We start from the raw sequence: 19798 nt of genomic DNA, 5'->3' as shown, positions 1-19798 counted from the left end.
TCTTGAAATGAATGTCAGCATTGCATACGCCTTCTTTACAACCGACTCAACCTGCAGGTTAACCTTTAGTGTATCTTGCACAAGGACTCCCAAGTCCCTTTGCATCTCTGCATTTTGAATTCTCTCCCCATCTAAATAATAGTCTGCCCATTTATCTCGTCCACCAAAGTGAATGACCATACACTTTCCAACATTGTATTTCATTTGCCACTTCTTTGCCCATTCCCCTAAACTATCTAAGTCTCTCTGCAGGCTCTCTGTTTCCTCACACTAACTGCTCCTCCATCTATCTTTGTATCATCAGCAAATTTAGCCACAGATCCATTAATTCCATAGTCCAAATCATTGACATACAGCATAAAAAGCAGCAGTCCCAACACTGACCCCTGTGGAACTCCAATGGTAACCGGCAGCCAGCCAGAATAGGATCCCTTTATTCCCACGCTCTGTTTTTTTTGCCAATCAGCCAATGCTCCACCCATGCTAGTAACTTCCCTGTAATTCCATGGGCTCTTATCTTGCTAAGCAGCCTCATGTGCTGCACCTTGTCAAAGGCCTTCTGAAAATCCAAGTACACCACATCTACTGCATCTCCTTTGTCTACCCTGCTTGTAATTTCCTCAAAGAATTGCAGTAGGTTTGTCAGACAGGATTTTCCTGTCAGGACACCACGCTGGCTTTGGTCTATCTTGTCATGTGCCTCCAGGTTCTCCATAATCTCATTCCTAACAATCGATTCCAGCAACTTCCCAACCACTGATGTCAGGCTAACAGGTCTATAGTTTCCTTTCTGCTGCCTCCCACCCTTCTTAAATAGCGGCGTGACACTTGCAATTTTCCAGTCATCCGGTACAATGCCAGAATCTATCGATTCTTGAAAGATCATCGTTAATGCCTCCGCAATCTCTCTAGCTACTTCCTTCAGAACCCGAGGGTGCATTCCATCAGGTCCAGGAGATTTATCTGCCCTCAGACTATTAAGCTTCCTGAGCACCTTCTCAGTCGTAATTTTCACTGCACATACTTCACTTCCCAGTCACTTTTGTATGTCCGGTATACTGCAGATGTCTTCCACTGTGAAGACAGATGCAAAACACACATTCAGTTCCTCTGCCAACACTGCGTCTCTCATTACAATATCTCCAGTGTCATTTTCTATTGGTCCTATATCTATCCTCAACTCTTACCCTTTATATACTTAAAAAAAGCTTTTAGTATTTTTTTAATATTAGTCAGCAGCTTTCTTTCATAATTCATCTTTTCCTTCCTAATGACCTTCTTAGTTTCCTTCTGCAAGTTTTTAAAAGCTTCCCAACCCTCTATCTTCCCACTAGCTTTGACTTCCTTGTATGCCCTCTCTTTTGCTCTTACTTTGGCTCTGATTTCACTTGTCAGCCATGGTAGTGTCCTTCTTCCATTCGAAAATTTCTTCTTATTTGGAATATATCTGTCTTGTACTTGCCTCACTTTTCACAGAAACTGCAGCCATTTCTGCTCTGCTGTCCTTCCTGTTAGTGTCCCTTTCCAGTCAACCTTGGCCAGTTCCCCCCTCATGCCATTGTAATTTCCTTTATTCCACTGAAATACAGACACATTGGATTTTATTTTTTGCCTCTCAAATTTCAAAGTGAACTCAATCATATTGTGGTCACTGTTCCCTGAGAGTTCCTTAATCTTAAGCTCTCTTAATCACCTCCGGATCATTGCACAACACGCAGTCCAGCACAGCTGATCCCCTAGTGGGCTCAACAACAAGCTGTTTCAAAAAGCCATTCCCTAGATATTCTACAAATTCTCTCCCTTGAGGTCCAGTACTGGCCTAGTTTTCCCAATCCACTTTCATGTTAAAATTCCCAATGATTATCATGACATTGCCCTTCTGACATGTCCTTTCTATCTCCTGCTGTAATTTGTAATCCACATTCTGGCTGCTGTTTGGAGGCCTGTATACAACTGTCATTAGGGTCCTTTTACGTTTGCCATTTTAACCTATAGAGACTCTTCCGCTTAAACTTTTCACCTATCACTCTTAACTCATGACCTCTGTTTGTGGTCTCATCCAACCTCAGTGGAAAAGGCCTGTTTGCATTCATGCTTTCTATACCTTCATAATTTTGTATACCTCTATCAAATCTCCTCTCAATCTTCTACATTCTAAGAAATAAAGTCCTAACCTAATCAGTCTTTCCTTATAGCTCAGGTGCTTCAGACCTGGCAACATCCTTGTAAATTTTCTCTGCACTCTTTCAACCTTATTCACATCTTTCCTGTAGGTTGGTGACCAAAACTGCACACTGTACTCCAAATTAGGCCTCACCAAACTAATATCCTATCTCCTGTACTCAATACATTGATTTATGAAAGCCAACGTGCCACAAACTTTCTTTATGACCCCATCTACCTGTGACACCACTTTCAATGAATTTTGGATGTGTTCCCAGATCCTTTTGTTGTACCACATTCCTGGGTGCTGTACCATTCACTGTGTAAGACTGACCCTGATTGGTCCTACCGAAGTGCAAAACCTCACACTTGTCTGCATCAATTCTGAGTAGGTACATTCCAGTGAGACAGGGAAAGGATGGTAGGGTACAAGATCCGTGGTTTACAAAGGCTGTTGTAAATCTAGTCAAGAAGAAAAGACGAGCTGACGGGAGGTTCAGAAAACTAGGTAATGATAGAGATCTCAAAGATTATAAGGCTAGCAGGAAGGAGTTTAAGAATGAAATTAGGAGAGCCAGAAGGGGCCATGAGAAGGCCTTGGCGAGCAGGATTAAGGAAAACCCCAAGGCATTCTACAAGTATGTGATGAGCAAATGGATAAGACCTGAGAGAATAGGACCAATCAAGTGTGACAGTGGAAAAGTGTGTATGGAACCGGAGGAAATAGCTGAGGTACTTAATGAATACTTTGCTTCAGTATTCACTACAGAAAAGGATCTTGGCGATTGTAGTGATGACTTGCAGTGGACTGAAAAGCTTGAGCATGTAGATATTAAGGAAGAGGATGTGCTGGAACTTTTGGAAAGCATCAAGTTGGATAAGTCACTGGGACCGGATGGGATGTACCCCAGGCTACTGTAGGAGATGAGGGAGGAGATTGCTGAGCCTCTGGCAATGACCTTTGCATCATCAATGAGGATGGGAGAGGTTCCGGAGGATTAGAGGGTTGCAGGAGTTGTTCCCTTTTTCAAGAAAGGGAGTAGAGATAGCCCAGGAAATTATAGACCGGTGAGTTTTACTTCAGTGGTTGGTAAGTTGATGGAGAAGATCCTTTCCTTCTTTTTCCAATATTTTTATTAAATTTCATATACATAAATACAGAATTCATAAGGATACTTATTATAAATCAAAATAAGGTAGCACATAATGCACTATATATAAATCACACTAATACAATCACGGTATTCCATATTTATAATCAATCTAATAAAATAAATTGAATTATGAAATACAATAATATAGTTAATTAGTTTAAAAAATCTACACCCACTACCAAGACAAAGCTGGTTGGTAAAAAAAACAAAAAGAGTACTTTATCATATAGTGTTTTATAATAATAGCCCAGATCTATATTTTAATAACAAAAACAATTCAAAGATTTTCAAAATAGTTCTGAAAGGGTTCCCATAGCATTTGAACATCTTGATTAGAATCAGAAATCGAACAACAAATCTTCTCTAAATTTAAACATGGCATAACATCGCATAACCATTGAGCATTTGTGTGTCTGGGGGGACAACCTCCTTCCATTTAAGCAAGATCACCCTCCTAGCCATAAGAGAAATAAAAGCCAGTGACCGCAAATGAGAAGGCTCCAAAATTATAACTCTTCCCTCAACAATACCAAATAAGGCAGTCAAAGGATTGGGCTTAAAATTAACTTTAAAAAGTACAGAAAAAGTTTGGAATACATCTTTCCAATATTTTTCAAGGATCGAACATGACCAAAACATATGAATTAATGAAGCCTCTCCATTATTACATCTGTTACAATAAGGAGATCTACCTGCAAAAAACGAGACAGCTTGTCTTTAGACCACACCTGGAGTATTGTGTGCAGTTTTGGTCCCCTAATCTGAGGAAAGACATCTTTGCCATAGAGGGAGTACAAAGAAGGTTCACCAGATTGATTCCTGGGATGGCAGGTCTTTCATATGAAGAAAGACTGGATGAACTGGGCTTGTACTCGTTGGAATTTAGAAGATTGAGGGGGGATCTGATTGAAACGTATAAGATCCTAAAGGGATTGGACAGGCTAGATGTGGGAAGATTGTTCCCGATGTTGGGGAGGTCGAGAACGAGGGGTCACAGTTTGAGGATAGAGGGGAAGCCTTTTAGGACCGAGATTAGGAAAAACTTCTTCACACAGAGAGTGGTGAATCTGTGGAATTCTCTGCCACAGCAAACTGTTGAGGCCAGTTCATTAGCTATGTTTAAAAGGAAGTTAGATATGGCCCTTGTGGCTACAGGGGTCAGGGGGTATGGAGGGAAGGCTGGGTTCTGAGTTGGATGATCAGCCATGATCATAATAAATGGCGGTGCAGGCTCGAAGGGCCGAATGGCCTACTCCTGCACCTATTTTCTATGTTTCTATATTGAGCCCTATTACCAATTAAATTGTAGGAGGGAATGACGAGCACATAATGATGAAGAATTAACCATTTTGAAAATAGCCTCCAGGTCTCATCAGATACTGAAATCTGTAAATCCTTTTCCTTTTTGATGTGTGTTGCTTGAATTTCCAGCATCTGCAGAATTCATGCTGTTTGCATAAATATAAGATATTGAGCCATTATTTGGGCAGGATTTATGAACATTTGGAGAAGCATAATATGGTTAGGAATAGTCAGCATGGCTTTGTCAAAGGCAGGTCGTGCTTTACGAGCCTGATTGAATTTTTTTGAGGATGTGACTAAACATATTGATGAAGGTAGAGCCGTAGCTGTAGTGTATATGGATTTCAGGAAGGCATTTGATAAGGTAGCCCATGCAAGGCTTATTGAGAAAATAAGGAGGCATGGGATCCAAGGGGACATTGCTTTGTGGATCCAGAACTGGCTTGCTCACAGAAGGAAAAGAGTGGCTGTAGATGGGCCATATTCTGCATGGAGGTTGGTGACCAGTGGTGTGCCCTAGGGATCTGTTCTGGGACCCCTACTCTTTGTGATTTTTATAAATGACCTGGATGAGGAAGTGGAGGGATGGGTTAGTAAACTTGCTAATGACACAAAGGTTGGGGATGTTGTGGATAGTGTGGAGGGCTGTCAGAGTTTACAGCGGGACATTCATAGGATGCAAAACTGGGCTGAGAAGTGGCAGATGGAATTCAACCCAGATAAGTGTGAGGCGGTTCATTTTGGTAGATCAAATATGATGGCAGAATATAGCATTAGTTGTAAGACTCTTGGCAGTGTGGAGGATCAGAGGGATTTTGGGGTCTGAGTCCATAGGACGCTCAAAACTGCTGCGCAGGTTGACTTTGTGGTTAAGAAGTCATATGGTGCATTGGCCTTCATCAATCGTGGGATTGAGTTTAAGAGCACAGAGGTAATGTTGCAGCTATGTAGGACCCTGGTCAGACCCCACTTGGAGAACTGTGCTCAATTCTGGTTGTGTCACTACAAGAAGGAACTGGAAACCATAGAGAGAGTGCAGAGGAGATTTACAAGGATGTTGCCTGGATTGGGGAGCATGCCTTATGAAAACAGGTTTAGTGAACTCGGCCTTTCCTCCTTGGAGCGACGGAGGATGAGAGATGGATTCCTTAAAGGCAAATCCTGCCTGACAAACCTATTACAATTTTTTGAGGAAATTACCAGTAGGCTAGACAAGGGAGATGCAGTCGATGTTGTATATTTGGATTTTCAGAAGGCCTTTGACAAGGTGCCACACATGAGGCTACTTAACAAGATAAGAGCCCATGGAATTACGGGGAAGTTACATACGTGGATAGAGCATTGGCTGATTGGCAGGAAACAGAGAGTGGGAATAAAGGAATCCTATTCTGGTTGGCTGCCGGTTACCAGTGGTGTTCCTCAGGGATCAGTGTTGGGGCCGCTTCTTTTTACATTGTACATCAACGATTTAGATTATGGAATAGATGGCTTTGTGGCTAAGTTTGCTGACGATACGAAGATAGGTAGTGCTGAGGAAACGGAGAGTCTGCAGAGAGACTTGGATAGATTGGAAGAATGGGCAGAGAGGTGGCAAATGAAGTAAAATGTTGGAAAGTGTATGGTTATGCACTTTGGCAGAAAAAATAAACGGGCAGACTATTATTTAAATGGGGAAAGAATTCAAAGTTCTGAGATGCATCGGGACTTGGGAGTCCTCGTACAGGATACCCTTAAAGTTAACCTCCAGGTTGAGTCAGTAGTGAAGAAGGCAAATGCAATGTTGGCATTCATTTCTAGAGGAATAGAATATAGGAGCAGGGATGTGATGTTGAGGCTCTATAAGGTGCTGGTGAGACCTCACTTGGAGTACTGTGGGCAGTTTTGGTCTCCTTATTTAAGAAAGGATGTGCTGATGTTGGAGAGGGTACAGAGAAGATTCACTAGAATGATTCTGGGAATGAGAGGGTTAACATATGAGGAACGTTTGTCCGCTCTTGGACTGTATTCCTTGGAGTTTAGAAGAATGAGGGGAGATCTCATAGAAACATTTCGAATGTTAAAAGGCATGGACAGAGTGGATGTGGCAAAGTTGTTTCCCATGATGGGGGAGTCTAGTACGAGAGGGCATGACTTAAGGATTGAAGGGCGCCCTTTCAGAACAGAAATGCGAAGAAATTTTTTTAGTCAGAGGGTGGTGAATTTATGGAATTTGTTGCCACGGGCAGCAGTGGAGGCCAAATCATTGGGTGTATTTAAGGCCGAGATTGATAGGTATCTGAGTAGCCAGGGCATCAAAGGTTATGGTGAGAAGGCAGGGGAGTGGGACTAAATAGGAGAAAATGGATCAGCTCATGATAAAATAGCGGAGCAGACTCGATGGGCCGAATGGCCTACTTCTGCTCCTTTGTCTTATGGTCTTATGAGAGGTGACTTGATAGAGGTGTACAAGATAATGAGAGGCATTGATCGTGTGGATAGTCAGAGGCTTTTCCCCAGGGCTCAAATGGCTAGCATGAGACGGCATAGTTTTAAGGTGCTTGGGAGTAGGTACAGAGGAGATGTCGGGGGTAAGATTTTTACGCAGAGAGTGGTGAGTGCGTGGAATGGGCTGCTGGCAATGGTGGTGGAGGTGGAAATGATAGGGTCTTTTAAGAAATTCCTGGATGGCTACATGGAGCTTAGAAAAATAGAAGGCTATGGGTAAAGCCTAGGTAGTTCTAAGGTAAGGACATGTTCGGCACAGCTTTGTGGGCCGAAGGGCCTGTATTGTGCTGTATGTTTTCTGTGTTTCTATGTTTAAATTCCATCTGCCATTTTTCAGCTCATTTTTCCAACTGATCCAGATCCTGCTGCAAGCCATGATAACGTTACTCGCTGTCCTCGGTCTTGCTGTCATCCACAAATCTGCTGATTTAGTTAACCAGATTATCATCCAGATCATTGATACAGATGATAATAACAGACCCAGCACTGATCCCTGCGGCACTCCACTAGTCAGAGGCCTCCAGTCAAAGAAGCAGCCATCTACTACCACTCTCTGGCTTCTTCCACAAAGCTGATGTCTAATCCATTTTACTACCTCATCTTGAACACTGAGCAACTGTACCTTCTTGACCAACCTCCTGTGCAGAACATTGACAAACATCTTGCTAAAGTCCATGTAGACAGCATCCACTTTCCTTATAACTTCCTGGAAAAACTGTATAAGATTGATTAGGCATGACCTACTATGCACAAAGCCACCTCCTCCAACACCCTTGTCACTTATCATCTGCCCATCTGGCTGGATGCGGTGCGCCAGGCAATACAGATCCCAGCAGGCATTGCCCATCTGGACACCAGCCCGGCCAACATGGATGGAGATACATTCACACGTTTGGGATTAATCTGTTACTTCTGCGCGATTTGAGGTGGTGACTCTCACACTCAGAACCAGTGACGCATCCAGGTGAGCACTGACTTCAACTGGCATGCATCAACCGTGAGATTGAGTTCAAGAGCCGTGAGGTAATGTTACAGCTATAGAAGCCCTCAGGTAGTCCCCACGGAGTATTGTGTTCAGATCTTGTCACCTCACTACAGGAAGGATGTGGATACTATAGAGAGAGTGAAGAGGAGATTTACAAGGATGTTGCCTGGATTGGAAAGCGTGCCTTCGAGAATAGGTTGAGTGTATTTGGCCTTTTCTCCTTGGAGTGACTGAGGATGAGAGGTGACCTGATAGAGGTGTATAAGATGGTGAAGGGTATTGATTGTGTGGATAGCCAGAGGCTAAAGTGAGTTTTAAGGTGCTTGAAAGTAGTTACAAGGGGGATGCAAGAGGCAAGTTTTTCCATGTGAAGAGTGGTGGTGCGTAGAATGCTCTGCCGATGATGGTGGTAGAGGCGGAAACAACTGGATCTTTTAAGAGACCCTTAGATGGTACTTAGAAAATCAGGTTGGTGTTGGATCGCAAGAGAGGGAATTTGTTGAATGCCTACAAGTTCGGTTTTTAGAGCAGCTTGTGCTTGAGCCTACTCAGGGAAAGGATAGCTTAAATTAGGTGTTGTGTAATAAGCCAGATTTTATTCGGGACCTTATGTAAAGGAGTCCTTAGGAGGCAGTGATCATTATTTGATGGAACTTACACTGCAAATCGAGACGCAGGCAGAGCACCACCAGACGAGGTGAATTCTTTCTCCCAGTGTCGGGTTTTTCTTTTTTAAACCATAAAAGAGAGGTAGGGTCTAGCGGAGCAGCCATCGTTGGAGTGAGGGCTAGAGTCAGAGTGGGAACTTGGAGGCTTCAACAATAAGAGGCTGAGTCCCAAGAACCAGGTAAGAAGGGCTGGTTTTTCCTTTTACTATTGTTGATTTGGTCTTGGTTGCCCATTGTACAGTGCAGGCAGGATGGCAGATATGGCAGTGGAATAGAAGGACAGAAAAACTACAGCACAAGACAGGCCCTTCGGCCCACAATGCTGTGCTGAAAATGTACTTACTATAGAAATTACCTAGGGTTACCCATAGCCCTCTATTTTTCTGAGCTCCATGTACCTATCCAGGAGTCTCTTAAAAGACCCTATCGGATCCGCATCCGTCACCATCGCTGGCAGCCCATTCCACACACTCACCACTCTCTGCGTAAAAAAATTTACAACGACATCTGTACCTAGTTCCAAGTACCTTAAAACTGTGCCCTCTCATGATAGCCATTTCAGCCCTGGGAAAAAGCCTCTGACTATCCACACAATCAATGCCTCTCGTCATCTTATACACCTCTATCAGGTCACCTCTCATCTTCTGTTGCTCCAAGGAGAAAAGGCCAAGTTCACGCAACCTATTCTCATAAGGCATGCTCCCCAATCCAGGCAACATCCTTGTAAATCTCTTCTGCACCCTTTCTGTAGTGAGGTGATCAGAACTGAGCACAGTACTCCAAGTGGGGTCCGAGCAGGGTTCTGTATAGCTGTAACATTACCTCTCGGCTCCTAAACTCAGTCCCACAGTTCATGAAGGCCAATACACCGTATGCCTTCTTTTTTTTTCGTAATTCAAATTTTAATTATTATTTATTCTTATTTAACAAAGTGGCACAGCATATCATAGAGCAGATACAGTACAGCATATTTACACAGCCAACCCATGACAGGAAAACAAATAAAATTTAGAAACAAAAAGTTCTAATTTAAGTTTAAATTAACATACAAACAAAATTGATCCCACGTGTCTTGCACTTTCCCCTCACTGTTAATTCTTCCCAACATGTGTTCGTAAGATGAAATCTTCATCATTTCTTCAGTCCATTCCTTCACAGTGGGGCATCTGGGTTATTTCCAGTTTTGCAATATAATTCTTGCAGCTGTGATGAGACCCACCTTTAAAAGAGTAAATTTGTCATTGTTTACATTAGGTATCATTGTCCTATCACCCAGGAGACAAAGCCGTGGGCACAAGGGCAGTGTGGAACCCGACCAATTCCCCAACAGATCAAGAACTTTACACCAAAATGGATGAACCATGGAACACTCCCAAATCATGTGAAAATATGTGCCCACCTCATTTTTACATTTCCAGCATAAATTATCAACAACCCTCATTTTGTGGAGTCTGGTTGGTGTCCAATAATATCTGTGTACTATCTTATATTGAATAAATTTCCCTCTCGTTTCCCTAATATGTCTACCCACATTTGATAAAATATTTGACCACTCATTATCTTCAATATCGCTTCCAAGTTCCCTCTGCCATACTGCTTTGAGATTGTTACACCATTCACCCACACCATATGCCTTCTTAACCACAGAGTCAACCTGTGCAGCAGCTTTGAGTGTCCTGTGGACTTGGACACCAAGATCCCTCTGATCCACCACACTGCCAAGAGTCTCACCATTAATACTATATTCCGCCATCATATTTGACCTACCAAAATAAACCACCTCACACTTATTTGGGTTGAACTCCATCTGCCACTTCTCTACCCAGTTTTGCATCTTATCAATGTCCCACAGCCCTCTACACTATCCACAACACCCCTAACCTTTGTGTCATCAGCAAATTTACTAACCCATCCCTCCACTTCCTCATCCAGGTCATTTATAAAAATCACGAACAGAAGGGGTGCCAGAACAGATCCCTGAGGCACACCACTGGTCACCGACCTCTTTGCGGGCTGCAGATAAGTCCCATCATCTGCCTGCCCTTCTTGACAATCTGACTACATGCTACCTTTACTCTTTTACCATCCATCCTATCCTGAGTCCCTTCACTCTGGTTCTCACCCCCCTGCCAAGTTAGTTTAAACCCTCCCCAACAACTCTAACAAACCTGCCTATGAGAACATTGGTCCCCCTCGGGTTCAGGTGCAACCTGTCACTTTTGCACAGATTATACCTCCCCCAGAAGAGATCCCAATGATCCAAGAACCTTGCCCCCTACACCAGCTTCTCAGCCAAATCACCATTTCTATCCTCACTAGCACGTAGCACAGGCAGCAATCCAGAAATGAATTGAATTGACTTTATTCCTTACATCCTTTATATACATGAGGAGTAAAAATACACCCAACAACTTGGTCTCCAGCGCTGCATGTTGGCAACAAATTCCATAAATTCAGCACCCTCTGGCTAAAGAAATTTCTCCACATCTCTGTTTTGAAAGGTAACACCTCTATCCTGAGGCTGTGCCCTCTTGTCCTAAACTCCCCCACCATGGGAAACATCCTTTCCACGTCTACTCTGTCTAGGCCTTTCAACATTAGAAAGGTTTCAACAAGATGCCCCCTCATCCTTCTGAATTCCAGTGAGTACAGACCCAGAGCCATCAAATGTTCCTCATATGATAACCCTTTCATTCCTGGAATCATCCTTGTGAACCTCCTCTGAACCCCCTCCAATGCCAGTACATCTTTTCTAAGATGAGGGCCCCAGAACTGTTCATAATACTCAAGGTGAGGCCTCACCAGTGCCTTATAAAGCCTCAGCATAACATCCTTGCTCTTGTATTCTAGACCTCTGGAAATGAATGCTAACATGGCATTTGCCTTCCTCACCACCAATTCAACCTGCAAGCTAACCTTCAGGGTGTTCTGCACAAAGACTCCCAAGTCCCTTTGCATCTCAGATTCCTGGATTTTCTCCCCGTTTAGAAAATAGTCCACACATTTATTTCTACTTCCAAATTTTATGACCATGCATTTTCCAATATTGTATTTCATTTGCCACTTTCGTGCCCATTCTCCTAATCTGTCTAAGTCCTTCTGCATCCTACCTGTTTCCTCAACCCTACCTGCCCCTCCACCAATCTTCATATCATCTGCAAAATTGGCAACAAAGCTATCTATTCCATCATCTAAATCATTGATATACAGCATAAAAAGAAGTGGTCCCTACACCGACCCCTGAAAAACACCACTAGTCACTGGCAGCCAACCAGAAAAGCATCATTTTATTCCCAATCGCTGCCTCCTAGCAATCAGCCAATGCTCTATGTTAGTATCTTTCTTGTAATACCATGGGCTCTTAACTTGGTAAGCAGCCTCACGTATTGCACCTTGTCAAAGGACTGCCGAAGGTCCAAATTTATAACATCCACACGTGGAGGCCAGGTCATTCAGTGTATTTAAGGCAGAGATTGAAAGGTTCTTGATTGGACGTTGCATCAAAGGTTACGGGGAGAAGGCTGAGACCTGGGGTTGAGGAGGAGATTTTTAAAAAGTATCAGCTATGATTGAATGGCGGAGTAGACTTGATGGGCCAGATGACCTAATTTTGCTCCTGTGTCTTATGGTCTAACATCACAATTGGCCTTTGTCCGATGCAGAATCTCAACCTGAGGACTAGACCCATGTTACTCCATAGCTATCTTGTAACTACTGAAATTATGATTACTAGATGGAAAGTGTTCCCCTACACACACTTCTATCACCTGCCCTTTGTCATTCTCAAAGCAGAGACCTAGTATTGCACTTTCTGTAGTTGGGACTTCTGATTAAGAAAACTTTGCTGAACACAAACTCTGTCCAACACAGTCCTTTTACAGTATGGGAGTCCCAGTCAACATGTAAATGTTAATGTGTGATTTATTAAATTTGTCTCTGTACTAAACCCAAAACAGCCTTTACCTGCTTAAGAAAGGCAAATACAATGTTAGCATACATTTTGAGAGGATTAGAATATAAAAGCAAAGATGTAACGCTGAGGTTTTTAAAGCATTGGTCAGACTGTGCTTGGAGTATTATGAGCAGTTTTGGGCCCCTTATCTGAGGAAGGAAGTGCTGACATTCGGGAGGATCGGGAGGAGGTTCACGAGAATGATTCCAGAAATGAAAGGCTTGTATGCAGAGCATTTGATGGCTCTGGGTCTGTAAACACTGCAGTTTAGAAGAATGAGGAGGGATCTCATTGAAACCTATTGAATATCGGAAGGCCAGGATAGAGTGGATATGGTGAGGATGTTTCATAGAAACATAGAAAATAGGTGCAGGAGTAGGCCATTCGGCCCTTCGAGCCTGCACCGCCATTTATTATGATCATGGCTGATCATCCAACTCAGAACCCCGCCCCAGCCTTCCCTCCATACCCCCTGACCCCTGTAGCCACAAGGGCCATATCTAACTCCCTCTTAAACATAGCCAATGAACCGGCCTCAACAGTTTGCTGTGGCAGAGAATTCCACAGATTCACCACTCTCTGTGTGAAGAAGTTTTTCCTAATCTCAGTCCTAAAAGGCTTCCCCTCTATCCTCAAACTGTGACCCCTCGTTCTGGACTTCCCCAACATCGGGAACAATCTTCCTGCATCTAGCCTGTCCAATCCCTTTAGGATCTTATACGTTTCAATCAGATCCCCCCTCAATCTTCTAAATTCCAACGAGTACAAGCCCAGTTCATCCAGTCTTTCTTCATATGAAAGTCCTGCCATCCCAGGAATCAATCTGGTGAACCTTCTTTGTACTCCCTCTATGGCAAAGATGTCTTTCCTCAGATTAGGGGACCAAAACTGCACACAATACTCCAGGTGTGGTCTCACCAAGGCCTTGTACAACTGCAGTAGTACCTCCCTGCTCCTGTACTCGAATCCTCTCGCTATAAATGCCAGCATACCATTCGCCTTTTTCACCGCCTGCTGTACCTGCATGCCCACTTTCAATGACTGGTGTATAATGACACCCAGGTCTCGTTTCACCTCCCCTTTTCCTAATCGGCCACCATTCAGATAATAATCTCTTTTCCTATTTTTGCCACCAAAGTGGATAACTTCACATTTATCCACATTAAATTGCATCTGCCATGAGTTTGCCCACTCACCCAACCTATCCAAGTCACCCTGCATCCTCTTAGCATCCTCCTCACTGCTAACACTGCCACCCAGCTTCGTGTCATCCGCAAACTTGGAGATGCTATAATTTCCTATAATGAGGAAGTCTTGGACCAGAGGGCATCTGAATACATGGATGAAAGTTTCCTTAGCCAGAGGATGGTGAATCCGTGGAACTCACTGCCATAGGTGGCTGTAGAGGCAAAGTCATTGGGTACATTTAAAGTGGAGGTTGATAGGTTCGTGATTAGTCAGGATATCAAAGGTTATGAGGGAGAAGGCAAGAGAATGGAGCTGAGATGATAATAAATCAACCATGATGAAATGGCAGAGATTTGATGGGCTGAATGGCCTAATTCTGCTCCTATGTCTTGTAGTCTATAAATGACTCCCACCAGCATCTCTGTTCCCTTTAATCTCCCCTCACATGCCCATGGCATCTTGAGCCCTAGTTATTTCTCACATCTACACTTACTTCAGCTTGTTTGATCATGTCACGCCATCAATGTATTCTTTCTGAGTCAGAAATCCCCAGAGGCCAACCTTGATCCACCTACAACTCTCTGTAATGCTTCATATCATACCCTCTCACCTCTGCCTTAGAATGGTGATTGTATATAAAACCAGAGGCACTATGGACATCACTTTTCAGTAGTTGTGGTCTTTAAACCCTGTTGGATGTGGCTGTCAGGAATCTGGGTAACTCTCTGAAGAAGTTTAAATGAGAGTGGGAAGAGACATCCTGCTGAACGAGTCGGTGCAGAGTTAATGGGCCAAAGGGCCTCTTTCCCTTCTGCTGTGGGGTCTGAATGAGGGTGGAGGTTACCTGAAGATCAGAAGCAAAAGGTGGGAGCTTGGTGATGAGTGCTCTACTCTCCTTCCCACCCCCGCCCCACCCCCCCACCAGGAGTCCAGGTACCCAGAGGACAACGCCCGAAGGTTCATCCTCAGCTTCCATGTGGCCACAGATACCATCAGCATCTTCGAACCACCACTCCGCAACTCTGGCAGAACCGGTGGGAAGATCCTGTCGAAGATCAGGATTCCCAAACCAGGAAGCAATGTGGAAAAGCCTGAATTCTACACAGCCAGGGACCTGGCCATCTCTTCAGTTGTGGAAGGTACAATTGAGAGGCGTGTGGAAGAATGGCCCTCTTCTTTCAGATGGTCACTGTCGGTGGGAAGACACTTTATCAACTCCTCTTGGGGATGAATACGGTTATGTGGGGAACTCAGATCATCAGACGGCAGCCGTGGAGGGGAATGGGCAGTCAATGCTTCAAACCTTTTACCCGGGCTGGTGGGTAGAAGGGAGATGCCCCCTGTTAAGATGTGGGGGGGGGGGGAGGATGAGGGGTGGCAGGTAGCTGGGTGACTGTCAGCAGAGGAAAAGGGAATAGGCAGCAGTACAAAGTACCCCTTGTTTCCCTCAACAGCTATACAGCTTTGGATACTGTTGGGAATGACTGACCGGAGGAAGCCACAGCAACGAAGTGTCTGTGACTCAGCAGGGAAGAGTGATAAGGGATTCCATAGATAGAGGAGAAGACACAAGATTCTGTAGGTGTGTATGTTGCCTCCCAGGTGAAAGGAACATCTCAGATTGGGTCCACAGCATTCTAAAGGGGGAGATTCAGCAGACAAAGTCGTGGTGCATACCGGTACCAACAACATTGGTAGGAAAAGGGATGAGGTCCTGGAAAAGAGAACATAAGGAGCTAGGTAGAAAGCTGAGAAGCAGGACCTCCTGCGTAGTAATCTCTGGATTGCTGCCTGTGCCACATGCAGTGAGGGTAAGAGAATAGGATGAATGGGCTTAAGGGGGATAATAAATCAGACATGATGGAATGGATGGGTCAAACTCTGCATCTGTTTCTATGGTCCTCTGAGCCTAGGTGGCAGATGGAAGAGAGGAAAGTGTGAATAGTGACAAAGGTTGGGAAGTGGAGAAGTGACAGAGGGCTGTAAATGTTGGGATCTGATAGCAGAATAACAGGAGGCGGGTAGATATCAAGAGGGAGTGGAGTGTGAGTGAAGGACAGATGGAGTTTTCTCCTCAGACTAAAGGTAGAGTTGGTATGGGAGGAGACGGGGGGGTAGTAAAAGAGGGAAGGGAGAGGGTAAAAGATGAGGATGGGAGGAGACTGGGGGGAGAGAAAAGGAGGACAGAGAGGGTAAAGAATGGGGATGGAGGAGAATCAGAAACAGGTTTAATTTCATGACATATGCTGTTTGGGGTGGGAAGCGGAGGGAAAGACTAAGAGGTCTGTTACCTAGTCTGAGAATTCAGTGTTGATGAGGCACAGACACCAGAGACCATGCTGGGACTGATCAGTGTGAAAGGAAATGGAGCTTGGATCTATGTGGGGTAGGGTGGACCCAGGTTGAACACCAACATGCAGGGGTGAATATCGGTGTGGTCGAAGAGAGTGAAATCAGGAAATGGGAGCATCAGGCAGTCACTATACGGTCTAGGGAGGAGAGATATCAGACGGTCACCGTACGGTCTCAAGATGAGGGATATCGGACGGTCAGTGTACGGTCTCAGGAGGAGGGGGTGTTTATCAGACAGTGACTGTATGGTCCCATGAGGAGTGAGGGTGGTGGGGTTGACTGTTCTGTCTTGGGAGGGGTGTTATCAGATGGCCACTGTACGGTCTCGGGGGAGGGGATATCAGACAGTCACTGTACGGTCTCAGGAGGAGGGGGTGTTTATCAGTGACTGTATAGTCCCATGAGGAGGGAGGGCGGTGGGGTTGACTGTTCTGTCTTGGGAGGGGTGTTATCAGACAGTGACTGTAGTAGTGTCCTAGGATCCATTCCTCATCTCCAGCTGAGCTACGTTTTGTTTCAGTCATTGGCCACCGCTTTATCATCACGGACGCTGATGAGTTTGTCTACAAATACTTGGAAGAACATGCTGCTGAGTTTCCAAGCGAGACGCTCGAGTCGTTCCGGCAGAAGGCACAGGAGAGGGTCGGCCGAGCAGCCCTACAGGCAATGGAGCAAAAAGCTGGGTTAGTTTTTCCATTGCCCCCTTACTCTGCAGACAAGGGCCAGTCCTCTTGCACAGCCTGCTCCTGTCTATTCTCCAGCTGGTGAACAGGCAGGCCTGGCTTTCTGCGTTCTCCACGGGCCAGCCGTCTCATGTACACAGAGCAGAGTGTGACATGGTTTCAGGCAGTTCAGGGCCCGAGGCACACTCATCTTACCACTCTCACTTTCTTTCAGCTCTGCAATGATGAACAACTCAGAGTCAACGCCAGCCACTGCAGTTGTCGATGAATGCTCACCTGTACCTCCGGAATGCAGGCAGCTACCCGACACCACAACACTGAGAAATGGGTTCCAGGGAGACGTCTGTGATCCTCAGCAGAGAGATATCCCAGTGCCCAACTACCAGGGAGAAATTGGTGCACCCTTAGACACAGGAAACATTGGTGTTCCTCAGCCAATTAACGTCAGTGCAAGCAAGTACCAGGACAAGACTGAAAGACCCCTGTGTAGCCCTCAGCAGGGCGATCCCCATCTTTCCCAGAACCAGAACAGTACCCACACACCTCTGAAACAGAGCATCGCCTGTTCCCCTACACTCCAGGGCTGTACCCCAACCACTCAGTATCAGGGGGAGATCTGTACCCATGCTACAGAAAACCATAATGTTAGCTGTCCTCCCCAAGCCCAGGGCTGTCCCCCAACCCATACACCACCCCAGAAGCCACCTGCTGACACCCAAACTAACAGTTGTTGAAGAGTTTTGTGAGATGAGAAAATATTGCTGTGTATTATGGAATAAAGTGATGGAATGAACACCTCCCAAGGCTGTTTCCCTCTCCGTAAAGCTCAGTAATCTGCTGGGGGGAGGCAAACACTTCAGTGGACACAACGCCCCTCAACCTCCTCTAGTAACAACATGGCCTAGGAGTGTACTGAAACAGGCCTTTTGGCCCATCTCTCCCATGCTGATCCTTGCCCCAGTCTCACTCATCTGGTTCAGGACTGTAGTTTGTACTTGTCAGACACATTCACTCCTCACTAATCCTCATCATACACAGCCCTGTCTTACGAAACTAAGCTAGCCAATAATATTAAAGAGGTTACCAGCAGTGTCTTCAGGTATATAAGGTGTAAAAGACAGGCAAGAATAGATATTGGAAAACAGTGCTGGAGAAAAACTTGGACAGATACATGGATGAGAGGTGTATGGAGGGATATGGTCCAGGTGCAGGTCAGTGGGACTAGGCAGAAAAATGGTTCAGCACAGCCAAGAAGGGCCAAAAGGCCTGTTTCTGAGCCGTAATGTTCTATGGTTCTAGTAATGGGGGACAAAAAAATGGCAGATGAGCTGAATAAGTATTTTGCATCAGTCTTCACTGTGGAAGACACTAGCAGTATGGCAGAAGTTTCAGGTGTTAGGGGTCATGATGTGCGTGAAGTTACCAAAACTAAGGTAAATGTTCTTGAGAAACTGAAAGGTCTGAAGTCACCTGGACCAGATGATGCACTCCCCAGGGTTCTGAAAGAGGTGGCTGAAGAGATTGTGGAGGTACTAGTAATGATCTTTCAAAAATCACTAGATTCTGGAATAGTTCTGGAAGGCTGGAAAATTGCAAATGTCACTCCTCTCTTCAAGAAGGGAGAGGCAGAAGAAAGGAAACTATTGGTCAGTTAGTCTTCCCTCAGTGGTTGGGGAGATATTGGAGTCGATTATTAAGCCCTTAAGACATTTGGCCCATCGAGTATGCTCTGCCATTCAATCATGGCTGATACTGTTCTCCCCTCCTCCGCCCCACTCCCTGGCCCTTCTCTCTGTAACCTTTGATGCTGCGTACAATCAAGAACATATCAATTTCTGCCTTAAATACACCCAATGACCTGGCCTCCACAGTTGCCTGTGGTAACAAATTCCACAAATTCACCACACTCTGGCTCAAGAAAATTCTCCACATCTCTGCTTTAAATGGACGCCCCTCTATCCAGATGCTGTGCCCTCTTGTCCTAGACTCCCCCACCATAGGAAACATCCTTTCCACATCTACTCGGTCTAGGCCTTTCAACATTTGAAAGGTTTCAATGAGATTATCCCTTATTCTTCTAAATTCCAGCGAGTACAGACCCAGAGCCATCAACCTTCCTCATATGATAACCCTTTCATTTCCGGAATCGTCCTTCCGAACCTCCTTTGAACCGTCTCCAATGCCAACACATCTTTTCTAAGATGAGGGGCCCAAAGCTGCACACAATACTCGAGGTGTCACCTCATCAGTGCCTTATAAAACCTCAGCATCACATCCCTGCTCTGTATTCTAGACCTCTTGAAATGAATGTTAACATTGCATTTGCCTTCCTCACCACCGATTCAACCTGCAACCTTTAGGGTGTTCTGCACAAGGACTCCCAAGTCCCTTTGCATCTCAGATTTTTGGATTTCCGCCCCGTTTAGAAAATAGTCCACATGTATTTCTACGACCAAAGTACCTGACTGTACATTTTCCAACACTATTTCATTTCCCACTTTCTTGCTCATTCTTCCAATCTGTCCAAGTCCTTCTGCAGCCTACCTGTTTCCTCAACACTACCTGCCCCTCCACCAATTTCCATATCATCAGCAATTGGCAACAAAGCCATCTATTCCATCATCTAAATCATTGATATACAGCATAAAAAGTGTCCTTGCAGAACACCACTAGTCCCTGGCAGCCAACCAGAAGAGGATCCTTTTATCACTGAGATCTGGCTAAAGGATGCATGTCTCTGGGAGCTGAACGTCCAAGGATAAACGGTGTATCGGAAGGATAGGAAGATAGGCAGAGGGGGAGGCATGGCTTTACTGGTAAGAAATTATATTAAATTATTAGGAAGAGGTGATACAGGATCGGAAGGT

General features: G+C 44.8%; 1 protein-coding gene across 2 annotated transcripts in view; it reads left to right on the top strand.

The window, feature by feature from the left end:
• Positions 1–18643, top strand: part of efhc1 (EF-hand domain (C-terminal) containing 1) — a 97704-nt gene extending 79061 nt beyond the window's left edge. For both annotated transcript variants that reach the window (XM_063055373.1, XM_063055372.1), the window contains 3 exons: positions 14822–15035; positions 16769–16931; positions 17146–18643. In XM_063055373.1, the coding sequence (XP_062911443.1) occupies positions 14822–15035; positions 16769–16931; positions 17146–17665 (897 nt within the window). In that variant the 3' untranslated portion in view covers positions 17666–18643. The remainder of the gene's footprint in view (positions 1–14821; positions 15036–16768; positions 16932–17145) is intronic.
• The last annotated feature ends 1155 nt before the right edge of the window (positions 18644–19798 follow it).

Source organism: Mobula hypostoma, chromosome 8 (assembly GCF_963921235.1).
Source record: "Mobula hypostoma chromosome 8, sMobHyp1.1, whole genome shotgun sequence".
NCBI classification, from domain to species: Eukaryota; Metazoa; Chordata; class Chondrichthyes; order Myliobatiformes; family Myliobatidae; genus Mobula; species Mobula hypostoma.
The sequence above is the reverse complement of the archived record's forward strand: the minus strand, read 5'-3'. Positions and strand labels throughout refer to the sequence as shown.